At 43.8% G+C, this 13205-nt stretch overlaps 1 protein-coding gene across 1 annotated transcript in view; it reads right to left on the bottom strand.

Annotated features, from left to right (window-relative positions):
- The window catches only part of Elp1 (elongator acetyltransferase complex subunit 1), a 58426-nt gene that overhangs the window by 6637 nt on the left and 38584 nt on the right, over positions 1 to 13205 (bottom strand). The window contains exons 28-34 of the mRNA XM_057790493.1: positions 11181 to 11382; positions 8838 to 8899; positions 5255 to 5317; positions 4133 to 4193; positions 2060 to 2173; positions 1233 to 1332; positions 522 to 649 (exon numbers count right to left, since the gene is read on the bottom strand). Of these exons, the coding sequence (XP_057646476.1) occupies positions 522 to 649; positions 1233 to 1332; positions 2060 to 2173; positions 4133 to 4193; positions 5255 to 5317; positions 8838 to 8899; positions 11181 to 11382 (730 nt within the window). The remainder of the gene's footprint in view (positions 1 to 521; positions 650 to 1232; positions 1333 to 2059; positions 2174 to 4132; positions 4194 to 5254; positions 5318 to 8837; positions 8900 to 11180; positions 11383 to 13205) is intronic.

Below are 13205 nucleotides of genomic sequence, written 5' to 3'. Positions count from 1 at the left end.
CTTCTCCTTCAGGGGCTGGCAAGTACTGACTCAGCTTCCCACTGACCGCTTGCTTCTTCCCTCTAACTCAGTGGTTCTCAACCTTCTTAACGCTGCAACCCTCTAATACAGCTCCTCATGCTGTGCTGACCCCCAGCCATAAAATTATTTTCATTATTACTTCACAATTGTAATTTTGCTACTGTTATGTAACATAAATATCAGCTATGCAACCCCTACGAAAGGGTGGTTTGACTCCCACAGGGGTCGAGGCCCACGGGTTACAGAACTACTGTTCAAACTGGAAAACACCATCAGTGTTGTTTTTTGTTGTTGCTTCTTAAACACCTGATTTTGTTTGTGTCTCAGTGGAGATCAGAGAGCAACATTCAGGGAGGGGGTCCTTTCTTTCTATTATGTGGGTCCCAGGATGGACATCAGACTGTCAGGCTTGGTGACAGGCATTTTGCCCCACACTGCATCATAACTGTGTTTTAAGTGTGACTGTCTGTAGTATTGCATGGTGAGCACTAAGACCAGACCTTTCATCTTGTCAATGCTTTGTACCACTTCACTCAGGGCCTCCAAAAGTGCCAGGTCCTCTAGAGGACTCCCTTCTTTGAGGCTGTACTTCTTCCGCTCTGCCTTGCGCCGGTTTTTAGATGACCTCCTGTCAGAAATGAGAGATGTTGAAAAGGAAGCTCTCCCGTGCCTGTTGGCCACCACTTTCTAAGAAACCAGAGTGTCTAGAGACAGCGTTCCTATCTGGGGAGATGTTAGTAAAGAGGGGCTAAAACCACACCAAACCTAGTGGGGTCTAAGAAGAGGCAAATAAGGAAAGCTAAAGAGCTCTGTTTCTCCCTTGAGTTCGGATTAAAATGCAAGGTAAGATGAGGGGAAGATGGCACACGCCTTTGGTTCCAGTACTCAGGAGGAAAAGCAGGTGGATCTCTGTGAGTTAGAGGCCAGCATGGTCTACATAGCAGGTACCAGGCCAGCCAGGGCTACACAGTGAGACCCTGTCTTAAAAACTAAAGGGCAAGGTAAAAATGAGGTTCTGATAACACACCAAAACAATGGAGGGAAGAAAACATCAATGTGAATGCTAGAGTGAGAACAGCCTCATTTCAAAGATGTGCTGGAAAGTCCTCACACAGTCTCCCTGGCCCTGAGAGACATTCTCCCACTCTCCTGCACTGTCTTGTAGATTCTGTTTGGGCATGGTAAACACGCTGACCAGATCTCGTACGTACGCAGATATCCGCGAGTTACTCTGGGAGTATCTGCCACTCATCTCACTGCCACTCTCCGAGAAAAAGTCCGACTCCGGACCAGGGGCCACCATCTCGTTATCTAGAAAAGACAAACCAGATACAGACATGAAATGACTGCACACTCAGTCAACACACACTGCAGAAGGGGAGGGCAGTTCAAAGTTGATATCATAATGAATAAGGTAACATTAAATACGGTAATTATACTTACTATAAATCTGGGAGTTCCCACATTCTTTTCCTTTCTGGGGACTAGGTGGGGAGGAACTAGGAAATTTATTTTGTGAAACACTGAAGATATCACTGCTCTGGTTGGATGGGGAAAAGTGGGACTACTTGGTAGAGATTTTCTGATATCTGCCTGGCCCTGGCCCCTAAGCACTTCTCCAACACGGAGTTCCAGGCAGCTACAACACAGCAATAAGACAACAGGAGTAGTCTGTCCCTACTCAGCAACTCGTGCGCAGTACAAGACAGTGGCGAAAGCAAGGAGTCAATGATGCTCTCACAGTACTGAGATCTGGTTCTTGTGGGACTGTACGGCGAGGCTGCAGCCACCCCTTATCTTCTTACACATGTGCCTCTTACACTTGCCAACCTGGTTTTCTGTCACAATACCTTCCCCAAATGTCAACACATGCTTTTTGGTGCCATATTCTCCTATCTCCAAAGCTATGTGCCCAAACAATCCCTTTCTCTTTATAAAGTGCTTGTCTCAGAAAACTGACAACAGACACACAGCATAGACAAGGTGCATGGGTGCCCCCCACCTCCCACACCACCACAGACTTCTCAGAGGCACTCACCCACATGCATCTGTGGTCCTTGGCTCTTGAGCTCTCGAACCACCAGAAAACGGTCTTTATGGCGAATGAATATGGCTGTCTGAGAGTCCAGAAAGGCCATGAAATTTTTCTGGGCTGAGGATACAGAAAGAAAAATACCTTGAGCATGATTTTTAAGCAAAGAGATAAAACGTAACTGAAGGAGATGTGATAAAGGGTTAAAAATTCAACAGCAACGAAAGATGTATGTAGGACTAACCACCAAGATTTTTTTTATTCCATTAATGAGCTGGAGATACCAGATCTCAGAGTTCATCAGTCCTGTTGGAAGCATGAAGGTCCTTGTACTCAGAGACTTCCAGGGAAACTAGGAACACTGAGCATGCAGAATTGTCTTTGCAGTGGAAAAGATATAAAACCTGTTCTTCCATCCAGAAAGCTGGGAATTGGAGGTGATCAATAGCCTGGTGATCTGTGTTACCTGCTGGGCCAGGCTGTATCAAGCTTCCACAATCAGGACCCGAGGTGGATAGCAATCTACATGACCTTTACATTACCTGTAGAGCCAGAGGCTCCCCAAGCTCCCACAACCAGGACTAGAGGTGGCTAATAGACCAAATGATTTCTACACTATCTGTATGACCAAGACCAGCCCGGAGCCTTCTTTAGGCCCTTAAGCTACTACAGGAAGCCCATTTCTAGAACCTATCTTCTTGGAAGAAATGACATGCACCCCAAGTAGAATTTTGATATAATTATGTTTCCTTGGGTACTGGGGATTGTATACCAGGAAACTTTCCCCCAAATTATACTGTGTTTAAATATACTGGCAATAAACCACCTGGCATGAGACTCCCCGAAATCAATCTGAACTGAGTTTCCATTCTCACCTCTTCGAGGATCACTGTTTGTTTTGATACCTATAGAGACCCCCTCACAATACCATCCCAGAACACGCTCAACCACTAAACTTACAAAATCCTATCAGTGAAGACTTGGTTGATATCTAACCCAAAGAGAAAGAAGCAAACAAAGAGAGTATGCAGGGAGTTGCTAACATAGGCAGGATGAAGGGAACCCATGGAAATGGTGTGGGCATGAAACAAATGCTTCTAATGATCTCTGAAATTACTGTCTAGTGGAAAAACAGCACTAGCAGAATAAAAGAAAATACAAATAAACTAGACTCTCTAAGGGCATAGAAATCAGGCTCATGCATTCCCAAATTCCCATTGGAAAAGAACTGCCTAGATTACGGCAGGGTCAAGGAGAATGCTTTTTATCCTCAGTTTGGGAGGACTGCAGCCAACAGCACCAAAGCACCCACAAGCTCTAGTCAGAAGAGCGGGGGGAAGACTGTGAGTGCACACAAACACCACTCACCAGGGGTGCTCTCTAAGACCTGTAGGTAAAGCTGACGCTCTTCCCCAGAGACCCGAGCATTCTACAGCTATTACTTAGTTCTTCTGTTCTCTAGAGCCACATACTTTATTTAAAAAAAGCTTAGCTTATCTAAAAATTTCAAGCCTACTTGAGAACTTGTACCAGTCCAAAGAACACACCATCCTTCATCTAGATTTGCCCATAAGAACATTTTACCCTATTTTTTGCTTCCTGTTTCTCTATAAATATGTGTTCACACATACACCTGGAACTTTTGTAGAATCTGAAACTAAATTGCAGGTAGGCACCTGTCTCTTACTAATAAATAATAATACAGGGATAAAATACAGGGAAGTGACCACTGATAAAACACTACTATATAATATAGTGCATATCCAAGTTTATTAACTATTACAAGCACAAAGATTCCCCGCAGCCACCACCACTACCAAGTGACCTGCCTCGAAGCCAGCAGCCTCTACGTAGAGGCTGGCTCCTGAGGCCAAAGTCTGCTCCAGCAAGGGATAGGAAGACATCACAGCTTTCAACATTCAAACCTCTTCAATGTCATCACTTAACACCTTAATTTAGTCTTAAAAACTATGATGGAGTCAGCAGAACATATTAAAATGTAGTAACAGAGAGAGCCCTGTATTTCTTCTACCTTTTCCATAATTCGAAAAGAAAACATCACCTAGATATAATCCTTACCTTCTAAAATGGAAGGCTTTACGCTGGTTTCTATAATATCCTCTCTGTCATACTTGTATACCTAAGAGGGGAAAAATGCAGTATTTTAGGGCAGGAACATGTCCACCTAACGAGAATTAAGACAGAGACTGGTGTGGGACAATTCTGTATTCTGTCAATTATGTTTTAAAGAAACGCTGATTGGCCAGTAGCCAGGCAGCAAGTAGAGGCAGGGCAATGAGAACAGGAGTATTCTGGGAAGAAGGAAGCTCTTTCTGCAGTCCTGTCCAGACACCAAAGAAGCAGAATGTGACCAGCCTTGCTGAAAAAGATACTGAGCTATGTGGCTAACACAGATAAGAATAGTGGGCTAATATAAGTTATAAGAGCTAATAAGAAGCCTGAACTAATGGGCCAATCAGTTTATAACTTATGGAGACCTCTGTGTGATTTTCTTTGGGGCTTACCAGCTGTGGGAACCAGGCAAGACAGAAACCCCAACAAGCAGGCCCTCATGTTACAAGAGACCAGTACTAGAAGGGATCAGGATATTATCCCAGGAAAATTCAATTCATTTTAAAAAAGAAACAGCAGTGTGTTGCATATGAAGGCCCAATTTCAAACATTACTAAAGACAGGTTTTTTTCTGTATGGCCCTGGCTACCCTGGAACTCACCTAGTAGACCAGGCTAGCCTCAAATACAGAGATCCACCTGCCTTTGCCTCCCAAGTGCTGGGATTAAAGGTGTGCGCCACCACCACCCAGCTAAAGAACAGGTTTTTTTTGTTTTTATTAAATATTTATTTATTATGTATACAATATTCTGTCTGTGTGTATGCCTGCAGGCCAGAAGAGGGCACCAGACCCCATTACAGATGGTTGTGAGCCACCATGTGGTCGCTGGGAATTGAACTCAGGACCTTTGGAAGAGCAGGCAATGCTCTTAACCTCTGAGCCGCCTCTCCAGCCCCTAAAGAACAGGTTTTAAGAGGCTTCACAGATACCACTTATCCTCAGGACTGGGAACCTGGGCACTTTCTATTTAACTTCACTTACTCAGAAGACAAGGAATTCCAACTGACCCACGCCTTTACCTCCCTCAGCACCCAGCACAGGAGAAGCTGCTCAAGAACTTCTCTTACCAGCCTCAGAGCTTCTTCCCAGGCGGCTCCTTCCAGCAGCTGGAGCACAGCTTCTTCATAATCCTGACAAGGGAAGAGCAAGGGTGAATGCAGCAGTCTCACAAGCCGCCACACGGAGTCCCTCCACCTTCCCAGGCAGCCCCAGCCCTCACAGCTCCAGTTCTCAGCAGCTTGCCTGTCCAAACATCTAGTGGATAGACATCTCCAAAAACACTGCTATAAAAGACAAAGGGGGCTACAGCTCTGAATGACCACAAAACACAAGACAAGCGTGTCTTCTTTATATCCCTGGACATAAAGTCACACGGTAAGCCTGTCAAAAATGGTTCTTTTCCACATTCACTGCTAAGCTTCACTGGAAACAAGACCAATCCTCCCAAAATATACTACTAAACAGTAATTTCCGAGTTAGTTTGTTTGTTTCTTGTTGAATTACAGTTCTTCATATGTACTTTGAAAATACTTCATAAATACTTTGAAAATATTTTTTACACTATATAAGCTGTCTTTGTACATTCTTGATAATTCTTTATATGAAGTCTAATTTATAGACTTCAATTTTAGTTGTTGATCTTATGGTGTCGGGACTAAGACTACACTGCCCAGGTATTAATAAAGGCTATTCCTGTTTTCCCTTCAGCCTTTTATGGTTTCAGGTCTGAAGATTAGGTTGTTGATATATTTAGAGTATTTTTGAGATTTGTTTTTTTTGTTTAGGTTTCTTGTTTGTTTGTTAGGGTTTTTCAACACCAGGTTTCTCTGTGCAGCCCTGGCTGTCCTGGAACTCACTCTGTAGATCAGGATAACCTTGAACTCAAGAGATCTGCCTGCCTCTGCCTTCTGGATGCTAGGATTAAAGGCATGCACCACCATCATCTGGTAGCTTTCAGATTCTTACAGCTCAAAAAAAAAAAAAAAAAAATTCACATTCCTAGCTTCTCCTGTAAGAGAAGAAGGATAAAACATATTCTTGTGTCATTTAAATATTTCCTAATCATTAAAAGCAAAAGTAATAGCAAATTATAATATACATAAAGTTAAAATGTTCAGTGACATTAATGAGAAGGGGGAGCAATGGAAAATGCCTTGTTGGGCATGTGAAGCGGTCTCTAATTTGTGACTGGTATTTACTGTAACTCCCAGAGCAAACACCAGGGCGTGTGATAGCCAACGGTGGGGATAAGATGGATTCATGAGAAATGCTGAGCACGGATTGGCGCCATAGCTCAATGGACAAAAACTAAACCTAAGCATGAAAATGCAGATTAAATAAAACAATGGAAAAACATACCCTAATGTTAAAAAAGCTGAAACACAAATCCAACGTCAGAATAAAGTATATAAGGAATTTTAACAGAAATAAAGAGATGAATAGTATCTGATGACCATGAACAGGCATCTACCTACATCATAGCTTGACAATGCAGAAAGCAAACACTTGCAGAATAAAAGAATAGATAAACACCGGAAATTTAAACAGACTCTTTCCTTCCAGCAACTCAGAGTATAACCAATAAGGACATAAAAAGCCAGAATAGCACAGTCAACTGACCATCCCAAAGTAACTAAGAGAACATGTCATCACACCATTTACACACACAACTTCCTCTAAAAGAGACCATATTTCGGTCTAATACTTAATTTTTAAAGTATATAATCAAAACAGAAGTAGAAATCAGTAAGATATGGCTGAAAAATATCTGGGGGTTAAATAATTTTGAAACAACCCACAGGTCAATGAAGAAATCACAAGGGAACTTAGAAAACGAAGGCACAACACACAAGAAGCTGCTGAATGGAGCTAAACAATGACAGCATTAATATATGCTTACGTTAGAAAGGAAGGGGGCTGGAGAGATGGCTCAGTGGCTAATGGTGCCTGCTCCACCATCATAAGGCCTGGCAGGCGGTGCATTCCCACAAACACATACAGTAAGCTCAGAGTGGACAGAGACGGGAGGAGCACTGAGGCGTGCTGGCTTCCAACCTAGCACAGATATAGATCCTGCCTCAAAGGAATAGCCAGAGTGACAGAGGACACCCAATGTCCTTTTCTGGTCTACACAGAAACACACACACAAACAAAAGAAGGGGGGGGGCAAAGTAAGTCTGAAATCAGTGACTTTAAGCCCCAAGCTAAACACTATCAGATTTTTGGCCCACAGATGGTGAAGCAGTAAGTGTCTGCTGTGAGTGACTGACTTGTGTGACTATGGAGCCACAGATAACACAGCGGGTGCCAGGGTAAGTGAGGGTACCCAGGGTAAGTGAGGGGCATTTCAGTGGAAACACAACTTTGTTCTTTTTTTTTTTTTTTTTTTGGTTTTTCTCTGTGGTTTTGGAGCCTGTCCTGGAACTAGCTCTTGGAGACCAGGCTGGTCTCGAACTCACAGAGATCTGCCTGCCTCTGCCTCCCGAGTGCTGGGATTAAAGGCGTGCACCACCACCGCTGGGCACAACTTTGTTCTTAATCTTTCCTCTAATCTCTCTACCCTCTCAGGCAACTTATTCACTGATCTTTCAACTCAATCTCTCTTTTAAAAACTTTTATTCTTTATTTTTTCTGTATGAGTGTTTTGCCTGCATGTATGTTTATGCACCCTGTGCGTGCCTAGTGTCCACGGAGGTCAGAAGAGCACATGGGACCCCCTGGAACTGGGGCTACAGACAGCTGTTAACTGCCACAGGAGTGGCGGCTGCCACCCCACCCCAAGTAGTTTCTTATAGTATCTACTGAAATACAAATTATAATCTTTCAGTCTTAATCCATGATAGACCCTGAAATGTCCTAACAACACAACTATGTCCTAAGTATGTCTATGAGTGTGAGAGTTAACCTTGATTATCAGCTTGACTGAATCTGGACTCAACTAAGAGACAGCTGCTGGCAGCTCTGAGACTTTCTTCATCAGGTTATTTAAAGTAGGAAGGCCAACCTAAACATGGGTGGCACCTTCTGGTGGCAGCCCAGACTAAAGAAAGTAGGAAGGAAAGCTTTGTTTTCGTCTGCCGGTGAGTTTATCCACCCTGTTGCTGCTGCTACATTCCTTCACGGCTATCAGAACCCAGACCTTGGGCTTCCAGCAGCTCTTCAGGAAGCCTCTAGACCTTTGATACACCCTGCCTCATGGAATGAGTAGCTAGTGTTCTTATTTCTCCAGTAGGAAGACAGCTATTGTTGAATACTCAGAGCATACTGAGGAAGGTCACCCAGTGTCTCTTCCTCTTAATATATATTCATTCTATCCCTCTAAAAAATCCTAACACAACAACTACAACTGTAAACCTTTCACAAATCAGGTGTGGTGGCCTATGCTTATAATCCCAGTACCTTAAAGTCAGAGGCAGGAGAACTGGGAGTTCAAGGTCAGTATAGGCTAGTCTGAGACTGTTTCAGAAAGACAAAACTAATAATAACAATGATAACGATGCCACTTTCCTCATGAACCTGGCAGCCTTAGTTTGTTCCCTGGGGCCCGTGGTAGAAAGAGAGAAGAACCCCCTGAAAGCTGTCCTCTGTCAAATCAGCACAAGTCCTAACCATTACCATGGTTCCTTCCGTTTCACCAGGGGAGAGACTCACCTGGGCATACTGCTCCAGGACTAAGGCTGCCTCAGTGTGTTTCCTCTGCTCCATCAGCTTTCCTGCAAAGACAGTAAACAGAAACTGACTTCCACTGCTGTCCTCACAACGCACCAGACTAGAAGCTTCTCAGTTTCTGTGATGACAACAGGTGCACACACAACATGAAGCACACACACCCCTAACCCACAGTCTCACTCTGTATCCTACGTGGCCAGCCTAAAGCTGAATTCCTCTGCTGTGGCTCCTGGATTACAGAAGCTACCCTGCCTAGTAAAGAAATCTAAATTAATCAGAGGATTTGAAAAAAAAAAATCACATATTGCCAAAACTAGCTTTAAAAAAAAAATGCTTCCAAAGGCATGTAAATGGGCAACTAACTGGCATCTCTCGCTAACCCATTTCTTCCTGTGTAGGCAGAGACTGTGATTCTCAAGGTGGGCACTAGATGGAGGTAGATGGTTATGCTGGCAGCCGTCAGGCAGTCCTTAGCTCCTACAATCACTCTAGCTGGAAAAACCAGACTATATCTGGCACACAAAACCCCAGTGCTACTAAGAGGCTACGAGGTTCTTCTGTTCCATCCTACCCCTATCAAGGACAATTACTAATGTAAAAAGGCCACATAACCACTTCCACTAGTGAAGCAGCTACATTGTTTTCATCTTTGCTGGCTTGTTTGTTTGTTAATACAAATTAAATGTGTATACAAAGTAACTGTGCTGTATGGAGTGGTTTGAAAAAGAATGGCTCCCACAGGCTAGTGTATTGAATGTTTTAGGAGTGGCACTCTTAGAAGGTATGGCCTTGTTAGAGGAAATGTAACTGGGAGTAAGCTTGGAGGTTTCAAAAGCCTAAGTCAGTCCCAGTGCTCTCTCTGCCTGTAGACATGGATTAGAACTCTCAGTCACCATCTCTACCTGCATGCCACCGTGTTCCCTGACAAGAGGATAATAGACTAAACCTCTGAAGATGTATGCAAGCCCCAGTTAAATGCTTTTCTTTAGGAGAGTTGCTGTGGTCACGGTGTCTCTTCACAGTAATAGAACAGTGTCTAAGACACTATACAACAATGTCTTTAAAAAAGCCTTGTTCAGGGGCTAGAGATGGTTCAGAGGTTAAGAATGTTGACTGCTCTTCCAGAGGTCCTGAGTTCAATTCCCAGCAACCACATGGTAACTCACAACCATCTGTAATGAGGTTTGGTGCCCTCCTCTGGCATGCAGGCATACATGGAGGCAGAACACTGTATACATAATTAATAAAAATCTTTAAAAAATAATGCCTTGTCCATGCCCGCTGCACATCCTGCCAATCAACATCTGCAGTAACTTCGTATATTCCATGATGAACAGGAAGTTCAGCTGTAAGTAGGACACAGAAACACACACATGCTACCTACAAGTTTGGAAGCTTGTTTCAGAACTGCCCTTTTAGTTTTTTTGGACCATTAACAATGTATACAAGACTTTGTTAAAGAATGCTCTGGTTTGAATTACCCTTCACCTCAAACTCATGTTGGAGAACAGAAAGGAGAGAAAGAAATACAAGCATTAAGCCGGGCGGTGGTGGCACACACCTTTAATCCCAATACTCAAGAGGCAGAGGCAGGTGGATCTCTGTGAGTTTAAGGTCAGCCTGCTCTACAAGAGCTAGTTCCAGGACAGCTAAGATTGTTACACAGAGAAACACTCGAAAACAAAACAAATACAAGCATTTCTTTATCTCAAGCACTGCTGAGGCCAGAGCCCTCCTTGCCTCTCGCAGGGTCCTTAAACTCTGCTCTACTCTCAGAAGTCGGAAGTACTAGCCTCGTCCCCAGGTCAGGAAATCCCTCAACTCAGCCACTCAGCTGCCTTGACTTTCTGCTTGTGCATCTCGTATTGTTCACACCAGTCCTGATTATTATGGTTTTCAACTATATATGTGCTACATCCAAATAGTTCCATCCAAAACTTCATCTTTACTTTCTTGAAAGGCCATCTCAGCAACACTATTAAGTGTGGCCATAATGTCTAAGGGTCAATGAGTAATATGGCCAGATAATACAGTGTAACTTTGAGGCCGTTTGCAGCCACAATCTCCTGTCTTGAGGGACTGCAAAGCTACATAACAGAGGATCTATCAGTACCCAGGCCAGAGAAATAAACTGCTTTTTATAGTACACCAACACATTTGGAGGTGCTTTTGGGACTGCTGTTCTATTGAAAAGAATGTTCTAAGTATGACTGACTAGAATGAGCCTGTCTCAAGGAATGTTGCCCTAAACTTATTTACAAAATTACCAATTAAAGCAATAAACACAAACCTTTCAAAGAGTGAACACAGAATGGCCCTGCTTACCTGCCAGAGTTCTAGCAAGGCCCACCATCTGGTCTTCGGAGAGTTGAAGCTGGCTAGCTATACAGAGAGCTTGCTGCCAGCTGCCGCAAGCCAAAAATGCGGAGAGAGCCTTTTGATGGGCCCCACACCGGGCAAAAACAAATCCTGCTGGCTCATACTGGTGCTCTTGCATCAGGTGTTCCCCATAAACAACACTGATTGCCTGTGACAAGACATGGAGATTTGGTGAAATGTGACAGTAGTTTCTTTATAGTGTAGTACATAGCTTCCAATGCAGGCTATGTTAGCTTCTTTCTTTTTCTACTCAAAACTGTACTAAAGATATAATACTTATTTAATAAATATTAAAAAAACAATGACAACAAAACCACAGCACATTTAAGCTTTTGTTCAGACGGCCACAGAGAATGGCCTCAACTAGCAAAGCATGGTTTATAAACATAGAAGAAGATAAAATGACCAAGAATGACAGGCATGCCATCTCTGCCACCTCTGAAGGCTACAGGGAAATGAAGCTTTGTCAAGAGTCAAGAGAGAGCAGGTAAGGCACAAGGGCTATGTGGCAAGAACATGCACAGTAGACCTGAGAAGCAATGAGGTTAATGTCACTGGAGCTGGGGAAGATGAGAAACCAGAGCTGCCAGGCAGCCATATGCTGAACCCTGCATTGCCAAGGCTTAGGGTGAAGCAGAGACACAGGAAAACAACACATAGTCCTTGCCCTTCTGGAAGCCACAGTCTGGCAGACACAAAACAACAAATCATCAGTTTACTTGGTCCCTATCTAAGAATGGCTTTAAAGGGACTCGGAAAGCCCATGGGCAGGTGGACTCAAGAAAGGACACAGCAGAGGGCTGGAAGGTTGTGATTAAACAACACAGCATCTCGGGAACAAGCTGCAGTTAACTGAAAATCCCAAGGATGGCGGAAAGTGCCGTTAAAGAGGTTGGCATGTGGACTACAGAGAGATCTCAGAGCTGCTCTTGCAGAGAAGCACGCTCAGTTCCTAACACCCACATCAAGTAGCTGACAACTGCCTGCAACTCCACTTTCAAAGGAGCCAACCCTCTCTTCTGGCCTCTGTGGAAACCTGTATGAACCCGGTGTACACACAGAGATAAGAATAATGATAACTATGGTAGTAATAATAATGAACAGCTGGCATGGCTCAGTCACAGAGAGACTTGTGTGATAGCTCATCTTGGTTGTCAAAACACTTGGAAAGGGGCTGGAGAGATGGCTCAGCAGTTAAGAGCATTGCCTGCTCTTCCAAAGGTCCTGAGTTCAATTCCCAGCAACCACATGGTGGCTCACAACCATCTGTAGTGAGGTCTCGTGGCCTCTTCTGGTCTTCAGGCATATATATAGACAGGATATTGAATATTGCATACATAATAAATAAATATTTAATAAAAAAAACCACTTGGAAAGAGGGACCCTGCACTGAGGAATGCCTCCATTAGAGCGCCATGTGGCTATGTCTGTGGGGCTCTTTCTTGATTTCTAACAGCTACAGAAGGAACCAGCTCACTATGAGCAGCAGTGTCTTCACTGGGCACATTGGCATGAGCTATGTAAGACAGGACGCTGAACATGAGCCGTCAAGCAAACCAGTTAGCAGGACTCCTCCATGGTCTCTGCTTCAGTTCCTGCATCAGGTTCCTCCCTTTCTTCCTCACGCTGTTCTTATCACAGCACTAGGAAAGTAAACTAGAAGAACATGCACATAATTTACAGACAAACGAAAACCCTGCTGGCAGCAGCACGGCAGAGAAACAGACAGGAATGGATGGCCACTGGTGCTCACAGAGCCTCATTTCAGCATCTGGGCATGCCACTCTGCAGTTCTGACTCTTACACAAGCTGTGGCCCCATCTGTAACTGGGCACAACACCCATCAGTTTATAAGGAGGATTTAACTTAGAAGCAAAGTACCTGGTACATAAAAAAAAAACCTAGAGATAAACAAAGAATGCCTGAAATACTTTTGCCCTTGCTGATTTCTCCTAACAAGTTCAAGATGAG

Source organism: Chionomys nivalis, chromosome 16 (genome assembly GCF_950005125.1).
Source record: "Chionomys nivalis chromosome 16, mChiNiv1.1, whole genome shotgun sequence".
Taxonomy (NCBI): domain Eukaryota; kingdom Metazoa; phylum Chordata; class Mammalia; order Rodentia; family Cricetidae; genus Chionomys; species Chionomys nivalis.
This window is presented reverse-complemented; position numbering and strand designations above follow the sequence as displayed.